Source organism: Pipistrellus kuhlii, unplaced genomic scaffold (genome assembly GCF_014108245.1).
Source record: "Pipistrellus kuhlii isolate mPipKuh1 unplaced genomic scaffold, mPipKuh1.p scaffold_m20_p_3, whole genome shotgun sequence".
In the NCBI taxonomy this organism is placed as follows: Eukaryota; Metazoa; Chordata; class Mammalia; order Chiroptera; family Vespertilionidae; genus Pipistrellus; species Pipistrellus kuhlii.
The window spans coordinates 112,009,188-112,036,489 of NW_023425529.1; the positions used below are offsets into that span (position 1 = coordinate 112,009,188).

Sequence of the window (27,302 nt, forward strand, 5' to 3'; positions counted from 1 at the left end):
ATACGTATTTTATTTTATTTTTTAAAGATTTTTGTTGATTACAGAGAAAAAGAGAAACATCAATGATGAGAGAGAAGATCATTGATTGGGTGCCTCCTGCAAGCCCTATACTGGGGACCAAGCCATCAATTTGGGCATGTGCCCTTCACCAGAATTGAACCCAGGACCTTTCAGTCCACAGGCCGACACTCTATCCATTGAACCAAACCAGCTAAGGCAATAATGCATATTTTAAATGTTTACTTATCTTCAGATTTCCACACTGAATTGTTTTCTTAGGTTTACTGAGGTAATAACTACATAGAATAAAATACTCTTTTTAGGGGTACAGTTCTATCAATTTTGACAAATTCATACACTCATTCACTTATGTTACCACCACTATCCCAGGCAATGTATGAAACAGTTCCATCATCACCAAAAAATGTTCTGATGCTCCTTTTAATTACCTTCACTCCCAGCAACCACTGATTTGTTTTCTATCCTTGTAGTTTTCCCTTTTACAGAACACCATGTAAGTGGAATCATACAGTATACAACAATTTGAGTCTAGCCTCTTTCACTTAGCATACTGAAGCTGAGATCCACCCATGCTGCTGTATCAGTTCATTCCGTTTTATGCTGAATAGTATTCCATTGTAAGGGAGAACCACAATTTGTTTATCGGGTCATTAATTAAAGGACATATGGGTGATTTCCTGTTTGGAACAAATATGAATAAATCTGCTATAAACATTCACTTACAAACTTTTTGTTTGACATATTTTTCATTTTGCTTGGGTAAATACCCAGGAGTAAGGTTGCTGGGTCATATGGCAAGGGTGTTTAACTTTTTAAGAAACTGATTAAATGTTTTGCAAAATGTCTGGACCGTTATACATTCCCACGGACTACATGGGCATTCTGGTTGTTCTTGTTCTGTGCCCCCATCTGTCAGCACTTGATACGGTCAGTTTGTCTAGGTTTGTCTTTTTTGTTTGTTTGTTTTTGCCACCACAGTAAGTGTACAGTGGTATCTCATCGTGGTTTTAACCACACCTACATTTAAACAATACTTGTATTTTCATTCTTGAGGATAGGTCAATATGTCATATTTTAAAATAACCAACTTAAAAAAAAGTCAGAATTCTTTTTGAAGCCATGTATAAATCATATTGACAGGACTGACAAATATTCATAAAATAACAGGATACAATTGTAAGCTGCCATTCATAAAACTATGTATGACTAATGATGCTTATGTCAGAAGACGTTCTCATGAATACTTTAAGTTGATGCTTTTGCGTGGTATTAGCAAATGCTGTCCGCAGACCAGCTGTCTTGGGCCAGCAAATCACTGATGCACACAGAGCAGAAGCTTGACAGTAATGAAGACTAGGCAGGCCAGCTGTCTGGATAACTTACAACAAGGGAAGATTAAAAAAAAAAAAAAAAAAAAAAATTGGGAAAAAGAAGATTATTATTACCAACACCATTTTAGAAACTAAAGTATAAAGTAACCCCGGCTAGTTTTGCCAAATTGGGCAAGAAATGGTCTTTGAGATATAATAAATAAATAAATGAAAGTGTGTCGAAAATAGAACATCAGTGAGTGCATCTGACCACTTACATTAAGCATCTCTTCTAAAATCTCCATTATGCTATTCAGTTGCTTAGTGCTTAGAGATAGTACATAGTTTGCACTCGGTTGCTCTCTGAAATTCACACGTGATGAAGTCTGATATGTACATGTCATAATCAGGATAATTATTATGGCAGTAGGACTGAGAGTGATGAAGGGACTGTGTTGGCGAACGTGACTGTCTGACCTTGGTGACTGGGGGGACAGCGATGGCTATAGTGGTGAAGGTGCCCATGAGAGAGTGGTTGCGGCAGGGATGGTGGTGCTTTTTATATTAGAAACTTTGGGCGCAGGCAGGTAAAAATGAACATATCCAAGAAAATTTTAGAGATTTATTTTTATTTCTGGAAAAAGAAAAAAAAAAGCGTGCCTCTTAAAAACTGTGAAAATCCTCGAAAGCCCAGCCCCACTGCTCCCAGTGGGAATCAAAGGGTGCTGCTACATTGGGTGAGGTGCTGCGGGCAAAGAGCCAGGCCACAGTGATCAGCGTTTTCTTGATAATTTTACTTTCCTTTTCTGTTTCCTTCCTGAAATGTTCACTGGTCAGAAAATGAACTACTAGGCTGATGCTCTGTGCCCATTTTTCTTTTTCTCATATTATCTGTTTAAACTTTATCTTTTATCCTTTCCATTGAAGTTTCTATTTGATAATCCCATTTTATTTGCAAATGTTATTTTTGTTCTTTGATTGATATCTCTTCATGTAATATTATCCTTATTTTTGTTGTTGTTGTTGTTGTTGTTTCATTATCTTCTCAAATCATTTTGAGAATATTAAGCCAGAATCTTAAAAATCCTCTTTGTTCCTGGATCATTTCTATATATTCCAGGTTGGCTGTTTGGTTTTTGTATCTCAGTCTGTCTCTCTCATGCCACAAGTTTTTTTTCTCATGGGAGGGACCTGGTGGTGTGTTTGTATTGGGGTGAAAGGTGTGGCTGCTCCCTGCTGAGCCCAGGTGTCTGTCTCCCCCTTGGTCTTTCTCCCATGGATGAGGACTGGCTGGCGGGCTCCTCTGCGAAAGAGCAGGCGATCCCACACACGCCAGACCTGCCCTGCACTAAGGACTCCCTGGAACTCCCTTCCCATTCGCTTTGCTGCCTAAAGTTTATTCATTGTCAGGCATTTTAATAGAGTCTCTGGAGGAAGGAAAACAAAACGCAAACACCCATGGGCTGCGTCTGGTAGTCTGAACAAAAACCCTTCTAGGGGCTTTTAACTTCAATGCAGCCCTGGAGTGAATTCTGGATGACATGTGGGCCAGGGAGGGGCAGGGTGGTGTATTACAGGTTATTCTGGCTGTCACAAAGCAGACAGGGAGAGGTAGAACCAAAGTAAGCACACTTTCCAAATGTCTAAGAGAAAGGAACGTGGGGACTGAAGATCGCTGCCTCGGCATGAGGAGGCAGACACACAGTTTAGACGGGTTTGAGGGAGGAGGGAAGGAAGACAGTCCAGAAAAGGTGACATGAAGAGGCTGCAATATATAATAACAATAGGGACATGGTTAACCATTTTCCATTCTGTTTTGATGTTTTGACCGAGAAGAAAAGAAGGCAGGCATAAAAAACTAACAGTATGAAGGCAGGCAGCCTAAGCGCAGCTGGATGTGCAAAGAGAAGAGGAGAAGGAGGGCAGGAGGGGTGAACACGCAGAGGTCAGGCAAAGGCAGGGGAAGAGCAGTTCTTCCTCTAGAGTTTTTGTGTGTGTTTTTTAAAGGGAAATGACACAAATATGGAAGGATAAAAAGATAAAAAAAATTGTCTAAAAGATTAGACTCAACAATTGTATAATGATAAATTATATCTTAAGATTTCTTGCAAAATATTTAGATGAATGAACTCGATGTAGAATGTGAAAAATGAAAGATTGATTAGCTTGGAATCTGTGGGACATGTTATAATAATCTGCCCTCTAGGGCTCTTCCCTTAAGAAGCTCGGAATTGTTCAGTTGGAAGAGAATAGCACATCCATGATTATCTGGTTGATTACTCACTGGGAAAGAAACATGTAACAGCATTATCATAATATCATTAATATATGAAACATACATCAATGCAGAAAATAATTCAGTATCTCTGGACAGGGTAGGAAAATCACATTATTGAAGTGTAGAGAAAGGGGCTTTCTTTTAGATTTTCATGGGTAAGTAGGAAGACATTTAGTTTTTAAAAGTTCAAAAAATATGTGTGACCATAAATACCGTATGCATACAAAAAACCTGGAATATTACAAACTACTACTGCAATAATATATCCTATATTTATTTGATTTTATTTCAATGACCCAGATGAAGTTTCTTTTTTGTTTGTTTGTTTGTTTGTTTGTTAATCCTCACCTGAGGTTACTTTTCAATTGATTTTTTGGGAGAGTAGACAGAAAAAAACATCAATGTGAGAGAAACCCATCGATGGGTTGCCTCCTGCAGTAGCCCTGATCAAGGCCCAGTCCCTGGAGTAGCCTGCAACTAAGGCACTATCCTTTGGCACTATCCTCAGGTCTAGTAATAATTAATGTCGTTTTTAACATTCGTTTAAAATCTTGCTTGGCGTTGACTTGTATTGACATAACCTTCAAACACGTGGTATCTACAGAACGTGTGAAGTGCAATTAACAAGTTTTGCTTGAAAAAGTTTGTGTTTGGTTTGGTTTTTGTTGCAAAATTAGGGCTAAGAAGATGGCTGATGAAGAGCATATTCGGCACTGCATGCTTTACGAGTTCCAATTAGGAAGAAAAGCAAGTGAGGCTGCAAAAAACATCTGTAGTGCTCTTGGTCAAGATGCAGTTAGCGCCAGAAAATGCCAGCATTGGTTTGAGAAATTTCACGAGGGAAATTTTTCGTTAGATGACAAGAGTGGTTGAGGCCGTGTGTCCAATTTTGATCAAGAAGCTCTTCAAGCTCTTTTGGTGCAAAATCCTCAAATTACCCAATAAGAGCTTGCGACAACTTTAAATTGTTCACAAAAACAATTTCCAATCAATTGCGTGCACTTGGCAAAGTCCAAAAGTTTGGAAAATGGGTTCCTCATGAGTTGACAGACAACAACCGTAATCAAAGAGTCACAATTTGCAGTTTGCTCCTCTCTCGTCAAAACCATTTGCCGTTTTTAGAGCAAATTGTTACCGGAGATGAAAAATGGGTGCTGTATGTTAATTTGAAAAGGCGGCCTCAATGGTTGGACAAAAATGAGGCTCCGCAGCCCACGCCAATACCTGACTTGCATGCGAAAAAAGTGATGTTGTGTGTTTGGTGAAATTTTAAAGGAATTCTTCATTATGAACTTTTACCATCTAACCAAACCATTACAAGTGCAGTGTATAGTGCCCAATTGGAAAGGTTAGCCCAAGCTTTAAGAGAAAAAGAACTCGCGCTGATTAATTGGAAGGGCGTAATTCTTCACCAGGATAACGCACGACCGCATACTGCAAGAATCACTGCTGAAAAACTGCGCCAGTTGGAATGGGAAGTTCTCCCTCAACTTGCATATTCTCCTGATATTGCCCCTTCCGATTACCATTTGTTTCGTTCTTTGCAAAACTTTCTTCTTGGAAAAAAATTTAATAATGAAGAATGCCTCAAAAATTCATTGACCAAATTTTTTGCATCAAAATCACAAGAATTTTACAACAGAGGGATTAAAATGCTTCCTGAGCATTGGGCACAAGTAGTAGAAAACAACAGCAACTATATTGTTGATTAAATTTTGTTGTATTGTTTAAATAAATTCGATTTAAAAAAGTATTAGAAAACGACATTAATTATTACTAGACCTAATAGAACCTGGGACCCTTTTGTCTGCAAGCCACTGCTCTATCCACTGAGCCAAACCGGCTAGGGCTGAAGTTTCTTTTTAAATCGAAAACGATCACAAGACATTTCCCACATTCATATTAGAAGTTCTTTGACATTTTAGTAGAATCAGAATGGTCATTAAATGCACATCTGTCAATGATGTGGCTTTAAAAAAGTTAGTGACTAGACATCAGTGTTCAGAGTAGCTGCCAAATCTGGGGTCCACTCTGGTCTTCTTTTCCTTTCACTGAATTACCCTAGCGCTTGTTGTTTCATTTCCTACCCATTCTTTAGCCAAGCACCTTGGGGTGTTGCCTTATAATAGCAGCACACGAGCTGGTGACGATAATCCTCATTTATGATTCGGCGGCACCGTTCATCAGGCAGCTGGAGCATTGCAGAGGTCCTGCTGGCAGCCTGTGCGTTTCTAACGTCTGCAGATTGCATTCTCCGGCACATCTGAACAAAGCGTGTATCCATCCCACTGCAGTGTGAGACTATCGAAGGCATGGATGGTGCATTTGGAACCAGAAGTAGAAACCAATTCTTCAATTCCGGGCCCAGGGCTTTACATTGCAAAGTTCTACCTGTTAGCGACGATCACACCTGACATCTGCTAAGGAGTTTGGAGTGTAAAGCTCATTCCCATTTGACTCTTTCCAAGATACAAAGCCTAAAAGTAAAGATCATAGAAAGGAAGCCTTTCTAAGTTCTTCAGCAGTCTCAAACAAGAAGGGGCCACTGGGCGTCTGGCTGTTTTCATTGAACAGAGATCACACGATAAGGAGCGAGATAAGCTGCCTTCATGCCACCCATGGGGTGCCAGACTTTTGCACAAGAAAATGAAAACAGGGCACCAGGAGAAGGAAAAGGTGGCTCCAGCCTGTTTTCTGCACCACTTTCTGAGAGTCAGCAGTCTGGACCTTGGGTCCTTCCTCAGGAGAATGGGTCCTGCCACCCTCAGACCAAACTTGTTGCAATGAAGTGAGGTTAGGTATGTGAACGCACTTTGAAAAGCTGTTGTACAAATGCACATTGTGATTGGCACATTCCAGCCCCCGGTGCTCTCCCTGTTACCCCGTAATTTTCTGCAGCTTACGCTGGTGCTCTGGACACCGTGCTCAGTACACTGTCACCATGTGAGCAGAAGAGACAGGCAACTTGTCAATTCTTCCTTCCTGCGCTTGTCAATTGCTGGAAATATTATTGGCAAAAAACATTGCCTGGTTTCCTATTCTATGCCATAACCCCTAACTTGGTCTTTACATTAGTGGAGTGAGAGCTAGCAGAAAGAAAATAATGTATGTGTGGCTTTTGCTTATTAATTTGGACTGTAGAAATAAAACTCTTTACTTCTGGGAATGAAAAGAGAAGCCCTAATAAAACTTAATTACGGGGAGTCTTCATCTCATCATTTGTTATCCTGCACTGCCATTGATTAATTTGATCGTTAAATCCCTCCTCATTAGTAATTGTCCCTTCTGAAAATAATGAGGCTAGCAGAGAATCTATGTAGGAGCCAGGGGTAGCAGTAATGGCATTGCCCTGCACACATTACAGTCTTCGGGCTTCTACCTTTCTCTTTTTGTCCCTGAAGGCTGCAGTGTCTCCCGCAGACTCGCAGCCATTCCCAGGACAAAAGAGCTCTGCTGTTCCCAACACATCAGCTGCGTGGTTGGATGACCTTTGCACGACCCTCCTCTCCACCCCCTCTTTTGGAAATTGCCTCCTGCCTTGTAGGCCATATCACACCACGAGTGCCAGATTTATAGTGAAATGGATCTTTCCTTAAATGCTATAAATCAAAACAGGCTTTTGCTGCAGACACATACTGGCCTTTTGCTCTGTCTGACCACTGTTGTGTCTCCCTCCAGCCAGGGACGCTAAAATGAAACCTTGTGGCCTGGCCTTGACTTCATTTCGGTGTAGCCTGCCAGTGCGAGGCCTCAGCCTCATCCACACTGCAGCCCTGACCACGGGCGTACACACCGCCGCCTGTATACAGCAGGTGCCACGCTCGCAGCCAGACTGATGTAATTATCCATCTCTCACAGCGGGCTGCAGTTGGGAGGGATTCGTGCTGCAGGGCTTTTTCTGTGCAGCTGGTTAGGGGAGGAAGCATGAGGATGAGAAAGTCCAGCCAATTTTCTTCTCATCAGAAATGAAGGCTGTGGAGAGAAAGCAGGGAGGCATGTGGTGGGGGTGAGAGAATACAACGTGGAAACAATCTGAAAGCAGAAGAACGAGTCGGGGAAAGAAGTCCTCCTTATCTGAGTAAGAGAATGAACAGAGAGGAAGAGGAACGTAGGTGGGAGTTGCAGTTTTTTCTGGATCTAGCTTTGTCATTTTAATTTTTGTTTTATTTCCCTTTTTTATAAAAGAATATATATATACCAATGCAGAAAACTTGGAAACATAAAAGAAGCATATAAAAGGAAACAAATCATTCCCAAGTAAAACCATTGTTAACATTTACATGTATCCTTTCCATCTTTTTCTCTAGGTTACACATACACATATTGGGGCAATTATTTTTAAATATTGACCAAGGGAATAGCCAAGCTTAGTCAGTTAAAGTTTCTGGAACTGTACCCACAGTGTGGAATGGGGAATTCAGTTCCAAGATATCCTTAGATGGTTAGTTAAAGACTATGTCTTCTCCCCTGTTAACAAAGCATCCTGAATAGTTGTCCAGGGAAACCTAAACACAGTTAGTGCCCAATCTGGTCCTCGCTTTACAGCCCACCCATCTCACTCCGTGGATCATCGCAAAGCCCCTGCCTCAGGAAGTCCTTTTCTGGATGCAAGCTCCTCAGTTTGGCTCCATGTTTATGTGGTTTCTGTTTCATCTCTGTGTGTCTCTGTGCCTCCCTCTCCTCCTCCCTCCGCGCGCGGGCGCGCGCGCGCTCTCTCTCTCTCTCTCTCTCTCTCTCTCTCTCTCTCTCTCTCTCTCCACTTAGTAAATTGCCACAACAGTTGTATTTGCTGGAAGTGATGGAGACTATAGGAAAGGAGACAATATACTTGAACTCTGATTGTGGGTTTCCAAGGAAGGGGTGTTGCAACTAATGCTTTTAAATGCAGGACCAGCAGAGTGACTTTTCAAAGATTTATTATCTCTTTTTTTCTTCCTTTTGTTCCCTTAATTTATTCTGTGGTGTCTTTGTGCATATGCATTCCATTTTTTATGTCTTCTACCACCAGCAGTCTAATTGGTTTAACCCAGGTCTTACCCAGGTATTCCAGTCAGAGGGGTTTCAGTGGCCAGACGGGGTCCCTCACTCACAGTGTGGGAGACAGCCTCTCACCAGGATTTACCTCCTGTCCTGAGTGAGTCATTCCGTCCTGGAGCAGAGTGGTACCCTACCCTGAAGGTCTGTCTCTCGGTGATTCTCTGTGTGCCCTGTCTTCTCTTCTCCTGGGTTTATATTTCTTCCCTCGTGGTTTGAATTTCTGATCTCCAGTGCTACTCTGTTTATTTCAGAAAGATTTGGATAATGACCTAACTGTAAAGTTTATTAAAAAAAAGGTGGCATGCCGAGTTTCTCTTTACTAATACAGCCTCCCCTTCTCCCGGGCAGTAATCCTCCTACTTATCATTTGGGGGAAAGGAAAAAAACATACAGGAGTTCATCATGTAGCTTCCCCGCCCTACACCTGATCACGTGAACTCAGACTGATCGCAGAGAATCGCCAGGCCACGTCAGGAGCACGCCCAGGCCTGGCCCTTCCCTCCCGGCCCTTAGGACTCCGATGATTACACTGCGCCTTCCAGCCAGCTTCTCTGCCCAGCTGGCGACCAACTTGCTTGATTTTAACCCACGTTTTTCTGGCCATTACTCATGCGAAACCCATGCCCTGCTTTGGCTACATGGTCCACTCACAGTAAGAAAGCGTGATATTGTAGAATGCAATGATGAGGAGTCTGCTTTAGAAATAAGATTTGGACTGGACCTGGGCTCAGTTTTACCACTGCTGTTACAGCATGAGGACTGCAGTACGCCGGCTGCTAAAGCCAGGAGGGCCAGGAGTGGCCCCTAACATTCATTTCCTAGTTTTAATCCAATAGTGAGGTTAAGTCGCTGACCCAAACCCCTCACCCTTCCAGCCTCATCTTGCTGCCCCAGAGCTCCAGATTCCTGGCCCTCAAGTTCATACCCTGCTTGCATTCTGAGAACCTTTTCCTTTTTCATTCATTTGTATCTGTCTCCTCTCTCCCTGAAAACAGGAGTTGAGAGACAGTGGCTATGATTTCGCGCCCTCTCCTTCCCCCCGCCCCCGACATGTTAAATAAGTGCTAGTTTTTTGTTTTTGTTTTTTTCTGATGTTGGACTTGAAACTGATTCTAACACCTAAGACCAGTCTTTTAAGGCTAATTTAGTACTTCATCTCCACCAGCTATCTGAATAAATGGATGAAGAAAAGAACAAATTGTTGAATAACTACACACTTTTTATTCTAAGATTGAACCAACTTCCCTAATTCTTAATCTTTACTATTTTCCCTATTTAGGCCCAAGTAAATAAGTACCTCATCTCCCTGAGAGTAACTAGCTTTCTGGCAGACTGTGTAGAAGTTTAAGGATTGATGAGGTCATTCCATCTGTAAAGGTCACAAACGCTCTCTGCTGGTATTATAGATCCTACAGAGTGTTAGTCGCCAACCTTATTCAGATCTACCCCTGAGGCCCCAGGCCTCCAAAGAGTGACTGCGCCCTCAGGAATTAAGCTGCGGGGTTTTCAGGTTTGTAGAGTATGTGTATGTGCAGTCAGCAGTGTTTCTCTTCAGAACATCTTTCTACTATCCAGATGCTTTACGAGCCTTAATGATGTTTTCATTATCAACGAAGCAAGGCTTGGAAAGGGTGGGTGAGGAGTCTCCAAACCAGACAGTGCAGTGCTTACAACTTCTTCCTAATTGGTTGTCCTGATGTTGAAAGTGAGAACATGTCACAAATTGAGACATAGAGGGCAATGTGCCAATCAAACTTTTCAGCGCTATACCCTCGAGGATGTCAGGGAGCAAGGACATTTTTCGAAGCAGTTCTGCTGCTCCCTGCCTCTTGCTGTTGCTACCAATGTTTATACTCGATGAAGCATTTCCATACAACTCAGCCTCCACAAGCTTGATGAGTAGAACATGTACCTATCAAATATACCTCAAACATTTATAGAGAGTAATCCAATGCTAGACCTGAAAGCAAGTCTTAATCATTTCTAAGAAGTGTTTTCATATTTTCTGATCACAAAAAAAAAATTTTAGAAATCAGTGAAACAAATGCAAACTAAAATTATCCTATATATTTGGAAATTTTAAAATGTACATATGAACCCACAGGTCCAAAGAGAAAACAGAATTGTAATTTTAAAATATTTAGGAGTAATTGATAATAAAAATACAGCATATCAAAACTTGTGGGACTCAACTAAAACAGAACTTCGAGGAAAAATTAAAAAATTTAAACGTTGATTTAAGAGAAGAGAAAACTAGAGTAAACATACAACTCTTATTAAAAGAGAATAAATACAAAAAAGGAAGGACAAATAAAGATAAGGATAAAAATCACTAAAATAGCAAACAGCCATACAATGGAGAAGATCAACACAGCCAGGTGTTATTTATTTGAAAAGACTAATAAAATTGAAAACCTTTGTCAACATTGATCACAAAAAAGAGAAGGATGTAATAAGAAATCTTAAAAATGAAAATGAGGCCTGGCCAGTGTTGCTCAGTGGTTGAGCACCAACCTATGAACCAGGCAGACATGGTTCTATTCCAGGTAGGGGAACATGCCCAGATTGTAAGCTTGATCCCTAGTAGGGGGCATGAAGGAGACAGTCAGTGATTCTCTCTCATTATTGATGTTTTTATCTCTCTCTCCATCTCCCTTCCTCTCTGAAAGCAATTAAAATGGAAAAAATAAATAAAAAATGAAAGAGGTATAACTACAGATGTGACAGATTAAAGAGATGTGAGAATATCAGGAATAGCTCAATGACAAGCTTTTAAACTTAGGTGATTTAGACACATGATATCCTAAAGGAAGAAAAGTACCTTATTAAAAATAAATCAGGAAGTAATGGAAAGCCTCAATTAAATTAGTACCTTAATGTTTTTCATCAAAGTAAGACTCAAAGTCATTCAGAGAATAGAAAAGAAGGAAACATGTCCTAATCCATTCATAAGGCTAGTATAATTAATACCAAAACAGGACAAGGGCAGTAAAAAAAAAAAGGGGGGGGGGAATTACGAGTCACTTTCACTTAGAATATAGATTTTAAATTATTTTTTTTAAACTATTTTATTCTGGTATTGTATAAACCACAAATTGGATTTATTCCAAAATGCAAGGTTGGTTCAACATTACAAATGTCTGCTAACAATAATGTATTCCACTAAAACATGTTAAGCCAGATTAGTACAATCACTGTAATTGGCTACAGAATATCCATTCATGGTTTAAAACTAAAACAACCAAAAAAAGATGAGGTTTTAATCAACTTGCAATACAAGAGAACTTACCCTGTTAAAGACTATCCATAGTGAGCTCAGTGACAAAAACAAAAAACAAACAAACAAACAAAAAAACCACAACTGATTTTTTTTAACCCTCCCAGAGTAATCTTGATATAATCTTTTTAATCCCAATACAATGACAGTACTTAGGTTAGAATGTAACCGCCTTATATCACTTGGCTTGTATAAGAATTTACATTTTCAAATCTAAATACATTAAAAAGATTGCTATTCAGTCTACTAGCAAGCCTAAAATTGTGGTTTCCCTAGTCTTTCCGTTTGAAAAATTAAAAGTCAACACTAACCTTAGTATTATTCCCTAATGAACTAGCTTCCTATCACAGACACTGACCTCATCTGTGCCATCATCCTTAGGAGCTGGCCTTTCAGCTAAATTCAGCAAAACCTGGGATTGAAATTTTCTTTAAAAGGACATGGGTAGACTTCCACATGTAATTTAAAATGCAGGCAATTGCTGATCACGAGCGGGGGAACACTTCATCACGGGTAAATGGATATGGTCATTAAGCATAAAGCTCCAGCTTTAACAGCTCTGGTTTTTATACCTTGGGAGCCTTTCTTTTTTCTTTTCTCTCTTTTTTTTTTTTTTCTTTTTTCTTTTGCTGTTATCATTCATGGCCATCCTGACACCATTTATTGTAAAGGGCTTGGGTAATTCAGCTCACTTCTTTAAAGCTTCCATATTTAATGTTTCTGAAGCAGAAGAGATTGGTTTAAAAATGGTAATTTTCTGTCTGCTCAGATTTTGAGATCTGTGCAGGCTGGGTGGTACTGTATTTTATTTTACCAAATAGATCTCATCCCCAGATATTAAGACTATTTGCAATGGCACTATTTGTTGAGGTTTTCTTTTGTGGCTGCTGCTGCTGCTATTGCTTTTTCTTCTTCTTCTTCTTAAAGGCAATCTGCAGTTCAGAGACAGGACAAAACTGAGAGAGGCTAGAAGCTCCATAGTTGCCACAGGAAACATCTACCTGCAGAGGAGCGAAGCCATTCAGGGAAGCTGGTTTTACTTGCTGTAGCCTTTGCCTGTCTCTCCAGGGCTTGGTGTAGGGAACAGGTGAAACTTGGAATCTCCAGGAGGTTCTGGTTACTTTGAAACTCCTAAACCAGTGGTCGGCAAACTCATTAGTCAACAGAGTCGAATATCAACAGTACAACGATTGAAATTTCTTTTGAGAGCCCAATTTTTTAAACTTAAACTTCTAATGCCACTTCTAAATAGACTCGCCCAGGCTATGGTATTTTGTGAAAGAGACACACTCAAGGGGCCAAAGAGCCACATGTGGCTCTTGAGCCACAGTTTGCCCACCACTGTCCTAAACTATGGGGTTTCAGGCCAATCTAAGTGTATGAAAACAACTGGGGAGCTTTGGAGGAAGGAGCAGATGTGGTCTGCCGTACACTTCCCCTGGGAGAGATGTGTGCGCCCATTTATTTGCAGAGCTTGTTCCAGAGGCACCTGACGGTCCAGTGGCCATCAGTTCAGGGCTCTTGTCTTCTCATCAGGCCCTTCAATGTCGGTGTCCCACTCATAAAAATGTGAACGTGTATTAAGAAAGATTAATACACGTAAAAATTGGTGTGGGAACCCTAATCAGAGTATGTTGGATGGTCAAGGCTAATTTGCCATAGCATCTTACTGTATACACTGTGCAGGCATACCTTTCTGTGACCCAAATATTGATGTCACTATTTGACAAGAGGCATCTTTTGTCTGAGTTGGAATAAAGATATGTTACTGACCAGTTGGCTGCTTTATGGGGCTACTTTTAAGAACTGTTTTGCCTGATGGCTCCTTGTTAGCAATGGCTACTGGGTCTGCAATAAAGACTCTCCTATTTGCCTACGACTGCTCAGACGACTGCTCAGATGGTCTTCCAATACCCGGCACCCCCAGGGGCACAGCCCCTAGCAGAGAAAATTCCCAATTGTGCTCCGACAATTGGCAAATTGTAATCACTGGATTAGCTTCCCTAAAGTTCTACAGTTAATTAGGCGTTAGATTACAGGCCTTCTAGAGGGACAATACAGAGAGTTTCCATCCTTAGACATCTGTGGCCGAGGTAGAGACACAACTTTCAGCTATATTATATCTGTTTATCTGCAGAGCATGTTTGAACATTAGAACTTTCTCACCACTAGGATTCAACCAAAATATCTCTGACCCCAATACATTCTTATTCTATAACCATTCAGTCAAAAGCTGCTTTCCTAAAACTGCAGTCAATGAAGTTAGTGATGGTGGTAAGATCTGCTATTAATGATGCTAGAGTGAGCATGATTCAGCCCTCCAGAGGACACCGGAAGAAGACCCAGGTCACTTTGTGTAAGGCACTTCCAAAGATGGCCACAGGATTTGGGTAAAAAGCCATCCAAAAAGGGTTTTCTAGCTATAAGCTCTGATCATGACAGTGTTATAAACCCAACAAATCTCTATTGGCCTTTGGGCCACAGTACAAGGCCCAGCTGTTCAATCAGGTTCTTGTTTGAAGTAAATGGGCCAACCTGGCTGGAAAGCATGTTAATATTCTAAATTTCTACATTACCAGCTGTACATGTGCCCAGAGCCTGGGGTGATGACTACCTCATGTAGTTGCAAAAAAAAGAAGTGATAAGAATAAATAAATCCCAGCAAATTGGATAAACATTTGCACTGGACTTGCCAGCACAGGCAATGGAGAGAATACCACTGATACATATACCTGCTTCAGCAAGGCATTTGACACTATCTCCTGAGAATTGCATGAATGGTGTTAATTCAAGCTGGCTGGCCCGTGCTTTGAAAATTGGCAGAAGAAGGGCAACCAGAGTGTGGGGCTCAACGACAGACCTTTTCCTCTCTGAATATTAATCCTCAGTAGGGCCTGCTCCTGCCAGTTAAAAGTTACTTAACTTTGCTGGGTCTTAATCTCTCCTTCTTTGCAAAGAGGATAATGACAGCAGTTTCCTTTAACTTGGTACCCTTTGCCATCCAAGGAGCCTCATGTACTTAATTGATGTTATTTAGTCTCACCATGGTGAGTTAACTTTATTTAACATGTAAAGAAAATGAAAAAAAAAAAAAAACCCCCAAAAAAACCCAAAAATCCAGGAAGCTGAAATGACCCTGCAAATTACACAATTTTGAGAAATCAGCTGAAGAGGAGGAAATGGGTTTTAGAGCCTTCCAAACCATTTTTGCATCTTCTTTCCCAGTATTCAGCATTCAATAAATTGATGTATTGCTTTGCAAATGATACATTATTCTCAAGAGGCAATTGTGAGGAAAAGAGGAGACCAGAGCAGTAAGGTGGCTTGTTCAAGGTCACAGAGCAAGTCGTGTTAACCTTTGAAATAATGACTTGGGGCTTTTTTTTTTTTTTTTCCTTTTGAACAATCCTTGGCTATATATATATTTTGTAATGATGTTGCCTTATCAGGAGATAGTGGATCATGACTAGTAATCCCACTGGATTTTACAAATGCTAAAAAGTATCTGTCTTTCACAAGCCCCTCCCAGTAGGATATTCACATGAAATAAATGGTACCTAAGGTTATATCTGTTGAAAGAGTTCCTCTTCTCCCCAACTCAAACGGCCAAGGTCATGATCTCCTTCTCTGGCTCAGACACTAGGCTTCCTGCCAGTGGTGCGCTTAGTGTAATTTGACACTCAGAGAGGATCCTTTTGTAAATGTCCTCCTACTCTAAATAACAAAATTATTTGCAGTAATAATCATGAAATGAAAATCTATAATAATTTGACTGGACGTCCCCATACAACCTTCCAGATGAAGCCGGGGTTCGAGGGAAGCCCAGGTCCTGGGTGCCAGAGGGAAGCAGCTGGGGAAAGGAAGGCCCACTCTTGCACAAATTCCATGCATTGGGCCTCTAATAATAATAATAATAATAATAATAGCCAAGAAAGAAATTCAGGCAGTCAAATGTGTCTTATATTAAATTTCACATATAATTATGTATGTAAAAAATAAATAAAATAATACAGTGAAATGAAAAAAAAAATCACAACTATTTACTCAATAGTTTTTTTGTAATCTACCTAACAGTTTGAACTTTGATCCTTTGATCATAGTTAATATAACACAGTATATAAATAATTATCCAGTAGGTGAATTTTATTTTTATTTTATTTTTTTTAAATATATTTTATTAATTTTCATACAGCGAGGAAGGGAAAGAGATAGAGAGTTAGAAACATCAATGAGAGAGAGTCATCGATCAGCTGCCTCTTGCACACCCCCTACTGGGGATATGCCCGCAACCAAGGTACATGCCCTTGACTGGAATCGAACCCGGGGCCCTTCAGTCTCCAAGCCGACGCTCTATCCATTGAGCCAAACCGGTCCCAGCCAGTAGGTGAATTTTAATAAAGCCAGGACGACTACTGATTGTACCACTGATACATTTTCCTGATTTGTTCTTTTGTTTCAGAGCAAACTATTAATTTTAAAAGAATACATTTCCATTTTTAAAATATTAAAATTTAGTAAAAATATTTTACATACAAAAATTTGCACTTACCAACCCAAAATAATATAACTCATGTTTCTCACAATGTTTTTGCTGTCTTAAGTTTTAAATGTAAGCATTCTTTAAGCGGTCCTGTGGAATGAACTGAAGTAACTCAAATTCTAGTTCTTAGTCTTTGCAGTAACTGTTCTGTCATCATTGATTTCAGATCTTATGTGGAAATGTAGGCATATCTGTAAGGGTTGGAGACACTGTCCCCAAAACAAGCTCAAATGATTCTAAATCCAAAGAATCCTTGCGTGAGTGGGAGCAGGCACCCATCTTGAGGTGTCAGACCCTTTGCGCCAGTCTCCAGAGCTGCCCCAGGCTCCCAGGGCACTGAAAGGCATGACCCCAGGAGAGAAGCCCAGTCAGGCCTGCACTTGGGCTGTGGGCTCTGGCTGACTTTAGGATCTTAACAGCAGCATCGGGGAACAGGTCCAAGCTCCAGGTTGTAGATGAAGCCGCATCCCAGCACGAGCAAGAGATTGCCTTTCTGCCAGGCAATGAGAATGGCATTTAAAATTCAGTATCAGAAAAGATATTGACGAGATTAAAGGCCTGGAGGAATTGATTTATGAGGAAAGACCTACGGAATTAAATATGTATAGCCTGGTGTAATAGGATATTAGGCTCTGAGCACAATTTCATTTCTATGATCCAGTGTTCCTGTTATCAGTCATCTGAATGTTGAGTTCTCTCCCAGAGATGTTTCTCCCCCAGGGGTCTGGGCGCTGGAGGCAGAGAGGCAGGCGCCAGGAATGATAAACCGGGCCACGGGCTTGGTTACCCTTGTATCTCGCCCTAAATTGAAGTGCAGTTTCATCCCCAGGTGGAAGCAGATGACATTTTAAACTAGAATAGATCTTGAGTAGCCTTACCACCTCCTGTGACAAGAAATTTTAAGCTAGTCCAATTCCATCTCTTTTCCCCCTCAAGGAGAAAAGCGAACCTTGTAGTTCCAGGTGGTAAATGACTGTCCTTCCCCCCTGCTTCCCCTGCCACCATTAGATGCGTTTGCCTGTAGGCAAAGCCTTGCTCTTAAGTTATAGTAATAGCACTTGATTTTTTTTTACACCTCAAACTTCCCCTAACAATCGGAGCTGGCTCTGGATTGACAGTGGTAGGTGTAAAGCAGGCAGGACTGAAGGGCTGAGAGCGCTGGGGAGAAAAGAAGCAGCTGAACACTGTGTGTCTGGGTAGCAGGATCCCACCAAGGGAGGCAAGAGTAATGGATGTTTCCTCTCCCTGTACCGCAAGGAAAGGGATACAAGACTCAGCAGAGCTGGCCACGGTGGGGCTCAGGTGGCTGGCTGGAACACGCGGAGAATTCAGGGTGGAGGCAGGGTGCATAGGCAGGGCATCGCCACATAGACCTTTGATTACAGCTAATATGACACAATATGGTTATGAACACAGGCCACCAGACACAGTCACACCCGCCATGGCCTTGGGCGGACAGTTCTCTTTGGATGTCCCTGGGCCTCATTCTCTCAGGTGATAGTCTGCTAGCCTTAACTGCATAGCCCACTGGGTAGGGCATCTGATTTGTAGCAAAGTCATAGAGGTGGGATAACATCTATTAAAGCTGAATCAGCCAAAAACACATTAACTTGATGACACCCCATAGGTTCACATTCCCAGGCTTTTATGCATGAATATTCTGTGGCTCGTTTCCAACGAGTAGAACAAGTGCTGATTCAAAATGGATCTCCTGAGCCCGTTTTCCTAACACCGACATTGATCCCCCCGAATCTGCTATGGAAATGCCACTGGACGTAGTCATTCTTAGTACCTTGAGCCACCTTCAGTTAGTTGTGGGGTGTGTAATAGCCTTCTCATGAGCCAGCATCGAGAGGACAGGCTGCTTAGTGTCTGTTTCCTTTGTACCTTCCACACGATCTAGCCCAGCACTGTGTACACAGTAGATCAGTGTTGATTGAAGAATAAATGAATTATTGATTGATCAAATGACTTGAATGAATGAATATCAATGGATTCTTTTAAAATAACTGAACATAGAAGCACTGGGGAAATCCTGAAGCGAGGAGAAGATGGGAAGAGGAAAAGTATGCATTCATACGTGCACGCACATGTGTCTGTGTGTGTATGAGGTATCAGTCACTATCAGTATATAGCTACTTGGAAGCAGGAGTTCATCTTACCTTCCACTGACCTGAATTTAGAAAAAGTACTTCACCACCACCATGCGTGACATAAAAATCAGTTCCATTTAGGGGTCTGCTCTATTTTATGCCAGCTGCCACCTCCATCCCCCTGCCACCCATCAGTCCTGCCAAAAGATTCCTGAGTTATCACAATTCTGTGAATGTCAGCTTATAATGAGATGCTGCAGGTATATTTCATATTGAGTATTTGCACTTTAGTCTGTGATTTTTATGAGATCTAATCTTATGTATTCTGTTAGTTATATAAAATCTTCACCTTGGTAACAAAATTGTAAAAATTTAAGAAAAGAAGGCAAGGAGGGGTGGTTTTACAGTTTTACATCCACCACACCACTCAGACGTACTCACAAAAGCATGTCGCCAACAGCCCCCAGCCCTTCAAGGACATGGCGAACACCTAGGTAGAAGGAGGATTTTTCATTTGGCCTGTCCTGATTTCCATTTCAAAGTGGCAGGGCAGTGTGGTTGCCAGGGCGGAAATCATAGTTTGAAGCAGGAAATGGAGTTGTGCATGTGGTCCCTCCCAGTGTGGCCTTGCCTGTGTGACTTAACCTCCGTGTGCCTGTGATGCATCCGTCTGTAAAAATGGAAACGTGACCTCCCTTGCTCTGGGGCTCCAAATAACATTTGTAATGCTCTTTGAATTTGTCAGAGGAAAAGACCCTGTACGCACTGAAGTCTGCATCCCCAAAGAGCATTACAAATGATTCTATGAAGTCAGTGGCCTAGAAACATCAAGATGTATCAGGTACCGCATCTATGTACCTGTTATTGTCCACCAGAGTTTTTGAACTTGATTGGCATATGGATAATTGTCTAATTGGAACACACTCGATTGTAACCACCAAGAAAAAAATGTAATAGTGCATCTGTTTAATGCCATACACTCCAGTGTTACATTAAAATTATGCTGCAGTCAGCCAATCCAACCGAGAGACTCTTCTGATTAAGTTTCAGCTGCCTGTGAACTTCTGTAATCGAGGCACTTTGGTACTTAAAAATTCAAACTAGAAGAATATTATACAGGCTCATAAATTTCAACTGAAAGGGAACCAGACAGACTGACTTCAGTTATCTAGTTGTGGATCATCACATTGCTTTTATAGGACATCTAGTCAAGGGAAGAAGAGCGTTTTTGAATCGCCACTGTTTTGAATACATAAATATTAGATTCACAAGTTTATGCTTCATAAACAAAAGAAAGCATTAATTTTGAAGAATGCAGAAAACAGTCTAGGGGTATTGATTTTATTTTTCCTCCAGTGGTGGTTTTGTTATTTTTATTAATTTTTTTATGGTGGAACATGGGAAAGAAATTACATAATGATAAATTCATTGACTGGATTTCTCTAGCCTTTTAAGAAATATCCCCCTTTATATTAAGAAAGACATCTGGAACTGCCAGAGTAATGAATCAAAATGTCTTAAATGCTATTTTCCTCTGAACATTTCATATGTCCATATGTCTAGAACAATAAATTATCCAGTAATAGATTCTCAGGTGTTTTTGTTATTGTGGTTGTTTTGTTTTTTGTCTGTGTGTGCAGTTTTCTGTTGTTTTTGCTAGATCATGGCTTAATCCTATAGAAGTAGGAGAAACCAGAGCAAGCATTCATTCATTTCTTCACTCATTCATCTATGTGTTAGAGGTTCACTCTTTCATCTCCTACTATGTGTGAGAGATAACCTAATTACTGAACCTATTATTTGATGGGTGTAGTCTGATTGGGGAAATATTTATGAAATGTAATACACCATAGTAAGTGCTTTGGGAGTATGGGTGTTAGAGCAACTCACGGTCTTTACTGAGGAAGAACCCCATGCATACTGCACACAGTTGTGCAAGTTCTGTCCTGGAGGCTGGCACCAGGCCAAATGGACAAGTGGGACTGAAATCTAAGCCCAACCTCCCTATCTAACCATGTGCTCTTGTGGGAAATTTTGTTTCCCTAGTGGGTGGGCCTCTTCTCTATTGTATAAAGTCAGCATCTGGGTTGGTATTAGCTCAAATGCATTCTTTAAGTTGGCTTAAAAAATGAATTGGAAACTTGAAGGCCTGATTCTGGGTAGTGAGCTGGTCAGAGAGTGATGAAAGAACCTGTTATTTCTGGGGAAGGATGAGAGGCCAGTGGTTTGGATTTTATCCAGTAGAGGTTGGGGAACCAACAGTATTTTTCAGGAATGGGAGCACTTTAATTCCTAAATGGTCACTTTTCCCAGGAGTGTGGAGTGGATGACAGGGAAGGAGCAAATCTGTGGTCACCTTAACCATGACAGCCAAGATGGATGGAGATAAGGCAGAGGAATGGGCTGAGAGGCTGTGAGGGCGATGAAGAAACAGGGTTTGACTTCAAGGTTTTAATTGTGGATACCCCAGTAGTAGAGTTAGGCCAGGGTGGAGAGATGGTGATAATAGGCCTGGTTTGAAACAGTAAGTGTCTAGTGAGTAGTAGAACTGAAGTGGAGACTACATAGTCAGCTTTGTAAAGCGTAAGTGGATGAGATGTGTACTTGAAGCCATAGGAGTGAATAGAATCATCTGGAGAGAGAGTGTATCTAGAGAAAAAACAGAACTTGGCCTTTAGTTGGCAATTGGAAAAGCATTGGCTACTTCAGTGAGAACAGTTTGAGTAGGGTACTTTGGATGGAAATCACATTGTAGAGGAATGAGGATTAAATAAGCACGAAAGGAAATGGGTTTCATCCCATTAGCTCCTTAGAATTATCTGTGAAGGGTTTTTGTTACTTGCTTTGTCAATATTTTAAAATTAATTTATCTTCCACTTACAGATGACATATAATATTATGTTAGTTTCAGGTGTACAACATAGGGATGAAACATTTATATCACTTAGGAAGTGATCACCCTGATAAGTTTAGTACCCATCTGACACTATACATAGTTATTAGAATATTATTGACTGTATTCTCTATGCTGTATTCTACATTTCTGTGAATGTTTTGTAATCTCCAATTTGTATTTCTTAACCTTTTCACCTTTCAACCATCTCACCAACCCCCTTCTCATCTGGCCACCATCAATTTGTTTTTTGCACCTATGAGTTTGTTTCTGTTTTGTTTGTTTATTTGGGGTTTTAGATTCTACGTATAAGTGAAATTATATGTGAAGTTGTTTGCTTTCTTAAAAAATAAAAAAAAAAAAAAGCATAGTTGCTTGGGTCACAGCTCTAGATAGTCTGAGTTAATTGGTCTTCTATGTGGCCCAGGAATCAGCATTTTAAGATTCCTTCTCTCCCCCCCCCCCACCCCCCCCATCTTTAAAAACACTATCCTTGACTATTTTTTGTGGCTCAGTTGGTTAGAGCATCATCTCATGCACTGAAAAATGCAGGTTCAATTTCTGGTCGGGACGCATATCCAGGTTGCAGGTTCAATCCCAGTTGGGTCCCGTACTGGAGGCAACCTGGTGATGTCTCTCACCCTCTCTTTCTTTCTCCTTCTCTCTCCCTCTCTCTAAAATAAGTTTTGAAAAAGTATATCCTTGGGTGAGGAAAGCATTTTTTTAAAGTATGAATAAACTTCAGCAGCTAACAAGATGCTTAAAATCACAAGGAGTCAGAGAAGTACAAAACTTTTAAAGGATGAAGAATCTTTATATTATTAGACTGACAAATATAAGAAAGTTGGATAATGTTAAACATTTGTGTAGATGTGGGACAAAGTAACTCTTACACACCGCTGGTGGGTGGTAGACTGGTGAAGCCATTCTGTGGAGCAGCTCTGGCTTTGTAACTCCTTAGGCACACCCTATGGACTAGCAGTTCTGCTCCTGGAAACATGGCAAGGGAGCCTCCCTCGGCCCCTTAGGGAACGTGCACCAGCATGTTCCTTTGAAGCCTTGTGTAGGGGAGAGAATTGAAGATAATCTGAGTGGCCTTCACTGGGAGAGTACATTAGGTATAATTGGGGGAATGCACTCCAAAGAATATTATGCAGCATCAGCAGCAATAGATTATTTATACAGGGTGGGGCAAAAGTAGGTTTACAGTTGTTTATATGAAAAATAATACAATAATTCTATATAATAAAAGGTTAATATGCAAATTGACCGAACAGTGGAATGGCTGGGCGCTATGACACACACTGACCACCAGGGGCAGATGCTCAATGAAGGAGCTGCTTCTGGTGTTCAGTGCGCTCCCACAGAGGGAGCACTGCTCAGCCAGAAGCAGAGCTCACAGCTGGCACACACAGCAGCTGTGGCAGGAGCCTCTCCTGCCTCCACAGCAATGATAAGGACCCCTTGGGGTATGTCCTAAGCCAGCAGTTGGACATCCCCCAAGAGGTCCTGGACTGTGGACTGCAAGAGGGCACAGGCCAGGCTGATGGACTCAGCTCCCCACCCCCACCAATGCACTGATGTCATGCACCAGGCCTCTAGTTAATAGATAATAATACAAGAATAAACTCTGTTTTGTAGACTCACAACTGCAAACCTACTTTTGCTCTACCCTGTGTACATATTAAAATGGATGGACCTTATAAACATAATGTTTAATAAATAAATGTGACACTGTCACTTACATAAAAATGTATATGCAAGAACATGATATATTTTGGAAAAACACATTCAAATAAAAAAAAATAGGAACCATTGAAAGTGATTGCCTACATATGAGAATAAAAGGAAGCAGGAATAAGAGAGAAGATATTTTATTTAAAAAGTGTGATATCAAGGAAGAATGAGGTAGGATAAAAGCTTAAAATGGGCCGTGACATAAAAGGAAAGGGTGTGTGTGTGTGTATTTTTTACATTTTAATTTTTAACTGTGGTACAGTTTGTATAACATAAAATTGACCATCTTGGCTATTTTAAGTGTAGTCTATTAATGTTAAATACATTCATATTGGTTTTTTAATGATATTATTGACTATATTCCCTGTGCTGCACATTACATCCCCATGACATTGTGTGTGTGATTTAATAGAATGAAGAAGTGTTGTAAATGCATAAATGAAATAGCAGACTTTAATGGGATTCTCACTTTCCCTCCTCTTTATTCACAGCATTGGTAATAATAACTGAGAGTTAAACCCAAGTAGTATTATTTTCTTTGTCCTTTCCCCAACCTTAATCAAATTTTTTTGATTTTTTTCTTCTCATTACTAAAGCAGTATATGCTCCTTAGAGACACAGCAGAAAATTACAAGCAAAAAAAATACAAAGATCCTTAAACCCACTCACCCAGAAATAGTGTCCTAATCCCTTCCTATGAATATGTTTCAATTTAATGAAACCTTTTAGAAACCTGGAACTTTTGTTCAGGGAACTGTGTTTGATGCACTTCTTTTATGTTCTGAGACATTTGTGTATCTTCATTTAAAAAAAATATATATATATATATATATATAGTTGTACTGATTTCATAGAGGAAGAGAAAGATAGAAACATCAATGACGAGAGAGAATCACCGATTAGCTGCCTCTTGTACACCTCCTAACAGGGACTGAGCCTGAGACTTAGGCATGTGCCCTGACCAGGAATGGAACCATGACCTCCCGGTTCATAGGTTGATGCTCAACCACTGAGCCATCTGGCCAGGCTGTGCAGCTTCATTTTTAATGGCTGCATAGTTTTCCATTGTACAGATGTGCCATCATCAATGTAGGCAAGCCCTTCTGCTGGACAGAGGTTATTCTGAATTTTGCTATTCATAGTGCTCAGGGAACAAACATAAGCAACCTGCCTTTGAAGATAATTTCCTGCCCTTCAATTTGGTTCATCTTTAAAGGAGGTTTAAGGATTAGATTTGAAATTATCCAATGGTGTAAAAATTTACTTGGCATTGCTTGATCAGAGTGGCTCAGTTGGTTGAGGGTCATGTGCACCAAAAGGTTGCTGGTTTGATTCCTGGTCAGGACACATACCTGGATTGAAGGTTTGATCTCCACTCAGGGAGTGTACGAAAGGCAACCAATTGATGTTTCCCTCTCACAAGCGTGTTTTTCTCTCCCTTCCTCTCTCTAAGCATGTCCTCAGATGAGGATTAAAAAAACAAAACAAAACAAAAAACAACAACACACATTTACTTGACATCATCAAAGTCAGCACCAGATCCCCTCAGAACTGGCGGAGTCATGAATGAGAATGAAGGAAGAGAGCCGTTGCTCACTGTTTGTAAACTGTCATCTTAGGTGCTTGTCACAGTGCCGAAGTACAAGATGGGCTCCCTGGTGTCTGTATCTTAATCAGTCGATGCATAAATCACACAAAGTGTTGGGGGAACCAGTGTGTGGGGGGGTGTATTACCTCACCCTCGAGCAGCTGGTGAAATAGGAGGCACTGAGCTTTTAGAAAATTGCAAGGAAATTGCTGTTTATGCTGGAGGACCAGGGTGGATTCTTCAGCTTGTATCTGGTACCAGAGCAGGGAACAGAGCCAGCCAAACCAAGGGAAAGCATGCCCCGAAACAAGTGGTTTTGAAGGAAATCTTTTAATCCTTCCAGTTGGTGGGTTTATGCATCAGAAACCCAGTGCCAGTGTTTGCCCGGGCCTCTCCGTGAGGGACTGGCCGGGTGGCTCTGAAGCCAGTTTGTCAAGGGCCCGAAGAGGCAGGGAAACACCAATATTTTCACAGTGTTAGGGCAGCATCCGTTATGGACAGTAGCAGGAAAAAAAAAAAATGCGCTTCTTTCTTTTTTAACTAGTCCTTTGTTGTCAGGAGGCTTTGAGTAGACCTAGCTGTTTCCAGAGCCTGCTCTGAAGCTCTTGAATGTGCCCCAGCCCGTGTGTGTGTGTTAACATACAACCCGTTCCAAAGAATTAGTGCTGAGCAGCGCTGTGCTTGGCAGACAGGCAGGCCTCCGCCAGTTACAGTGGAGAGGGCGAGGGAAGGTTTACCAGAGCCCCCTCCGTGGCCCGGCTTAAAAATAGCAGTGCAGGCCATAGCTTAGCGTCTTGACAGCTTATATCAGCACTTTTCTCGGCTGATGTATTGATTGCAGTTTGGACTTCAGTCCTGCTGATCTAATAAAACATCACTGTCATAACAGAGAAAGTAAAAGGATCCTTCGTGGCCCCAGCCACCTGGTGAAGTAGCTTTCTTCACTGCCGTAAGTAAAATGAAGTAATCTTGGACGAGATGACCGGTTATATGCCTTTCTTTATTTCTTTAATATATTGCTCATTAACATGATTCTACATATCTTCACGAATATGCACTTGTCAAAAGGAATATAACGGTGCCTTACAAACACTACAACAAACTGGCTTTGTTGTGCAAGCAATGTCACAAACAGCCTGATGTGTCCCTAAACTAGCAGACTCCTTACACTCAGCTGCGGGGAGAGGGACACACGCAGACTGAAGTATGGACTAAGCTCTGGGACATGTCCAAATCTCCTCACGGTCTGGAGTGGATATTTTGGATGTCTTACCCTCCCTGACCTTCAGTCCTACTTACCCTACATATATATCCTTTCATTTCACAGCAATTGCTGACCATCCAGGAGGAGTTGAACAACAAAAAGTCAGAACTGGAGCAAGCAAAGGAAGAGCAGTCGCACACACAGGCGCTACTCAAAGTCCTCCAGGAGCAAGTGAGTAACCGCTGCAGCTCTGCCTGGGGAACCGGTTCCCACAGGCGCACGCGTCTCTCGGGCGCCCGCCGGGCACGCATGCGAGACACCTGTCCCCTCCCAGCCAGCCGCCCAGGGCTTTGCTCTGTGGAGTTTATAATCTCATCCCAGCACCTCTGTTATCACTCTTAGATCCCTATTTAGATTACCCCAGCTCACCAGCTATGTGGGAGAGCTTCTTCCAGAAGATCAATGATTTTAAAAAAATATATATTTTATTGCTTTTTTTTGTTTTGTTTTTTAACAGAGAGGAAGGGAGAGGAGAGAGATAGAGAGCTAGAAACATAGATGAGAGACATCGACCAGCTGCCTCCTGCACACCCCACACCAGGGATGTGCCCGCAACCAATGTACATGCTATTGACCAGAATTGAACCTGGGACCTTTCAGTCCACAGACTGACGCTCTAACCACTGAGCCAAACCGGTTTCGACAGATCAATGAATTTTGATAAAGTTTTAAAATATTGACGGTGCAGATATATTTCCTAGCAAGCAGCTAGTTTCCTCTTAAGTCTAATAGTGAGGAAAATGAGTTTAGCATACCCCTGGCACGCCCACAGACATGTGCATAAGAAGGTACAGATTCATGGCAACATTAAAGAAATAGCTTCCCGGTGCCCCAGGGCACCGATCTCATCACGGTGAGCAGCAAACCTCTTATATGAAGTTTGTAAATCTGATCGTTTCATCCTAGCTTCCTGTGATAGCAAAGTGTGGCCTGACAGTGATAAGTGGATTTGGAAGTGCAGTCTTACAGCCGGGCAAGACGGATGGCTCAGTGCAGAGCGAGCCGGGCAAGACGGATGGCTCGGTGCAGAGCGAGTCCAGCCCAGCATGCACTGAGGAGGAGCGGGGGCGAGGGGGGGGGCGGTGTCAGAATGCTTCCCTAGTCCGGGCCCAGCCTACACGTGCTGCCAGAGATGTAATGCATGTAACTGGGAGGGGAACTCACACAGAGTAACTCCAACCCTAACCAAATGTCAGGCGTTTTACATTTTTAACTCACAGTGATCTACGGAAACATTATTTGTATCCTATAAGTAACTGCAAAA

At 41.4% G+C, this 27,302-nt stretch overlaps 1 protein-coding gene across 2 annotated transcripts in view; it reads left to right on the forward strand.

Annotated features, from left to right (window-relative positions):
• ENOX1 (ecto-NOX disulfide-thiol exchanger 1) overlaps positions 1 to 27,302 on the forward strand; it is a 552,525-nt gene that overhangs the window by 468,280 nt on the left and 56,943 nt on the right. For both annotated transcript variants that reach the window (XM_045588672.1, XM_036457780.2), the window contains one exon: positions 26,102 to 26,209. In XM_045588672.1, the coding sequence (XP_045444628.1) occupies positions 26,102 to 26,209 (108 nt within the window). The remainder of the gene's footprint in view (positions 1 to 26,101; positions 26,210 to 27,302) is intronic.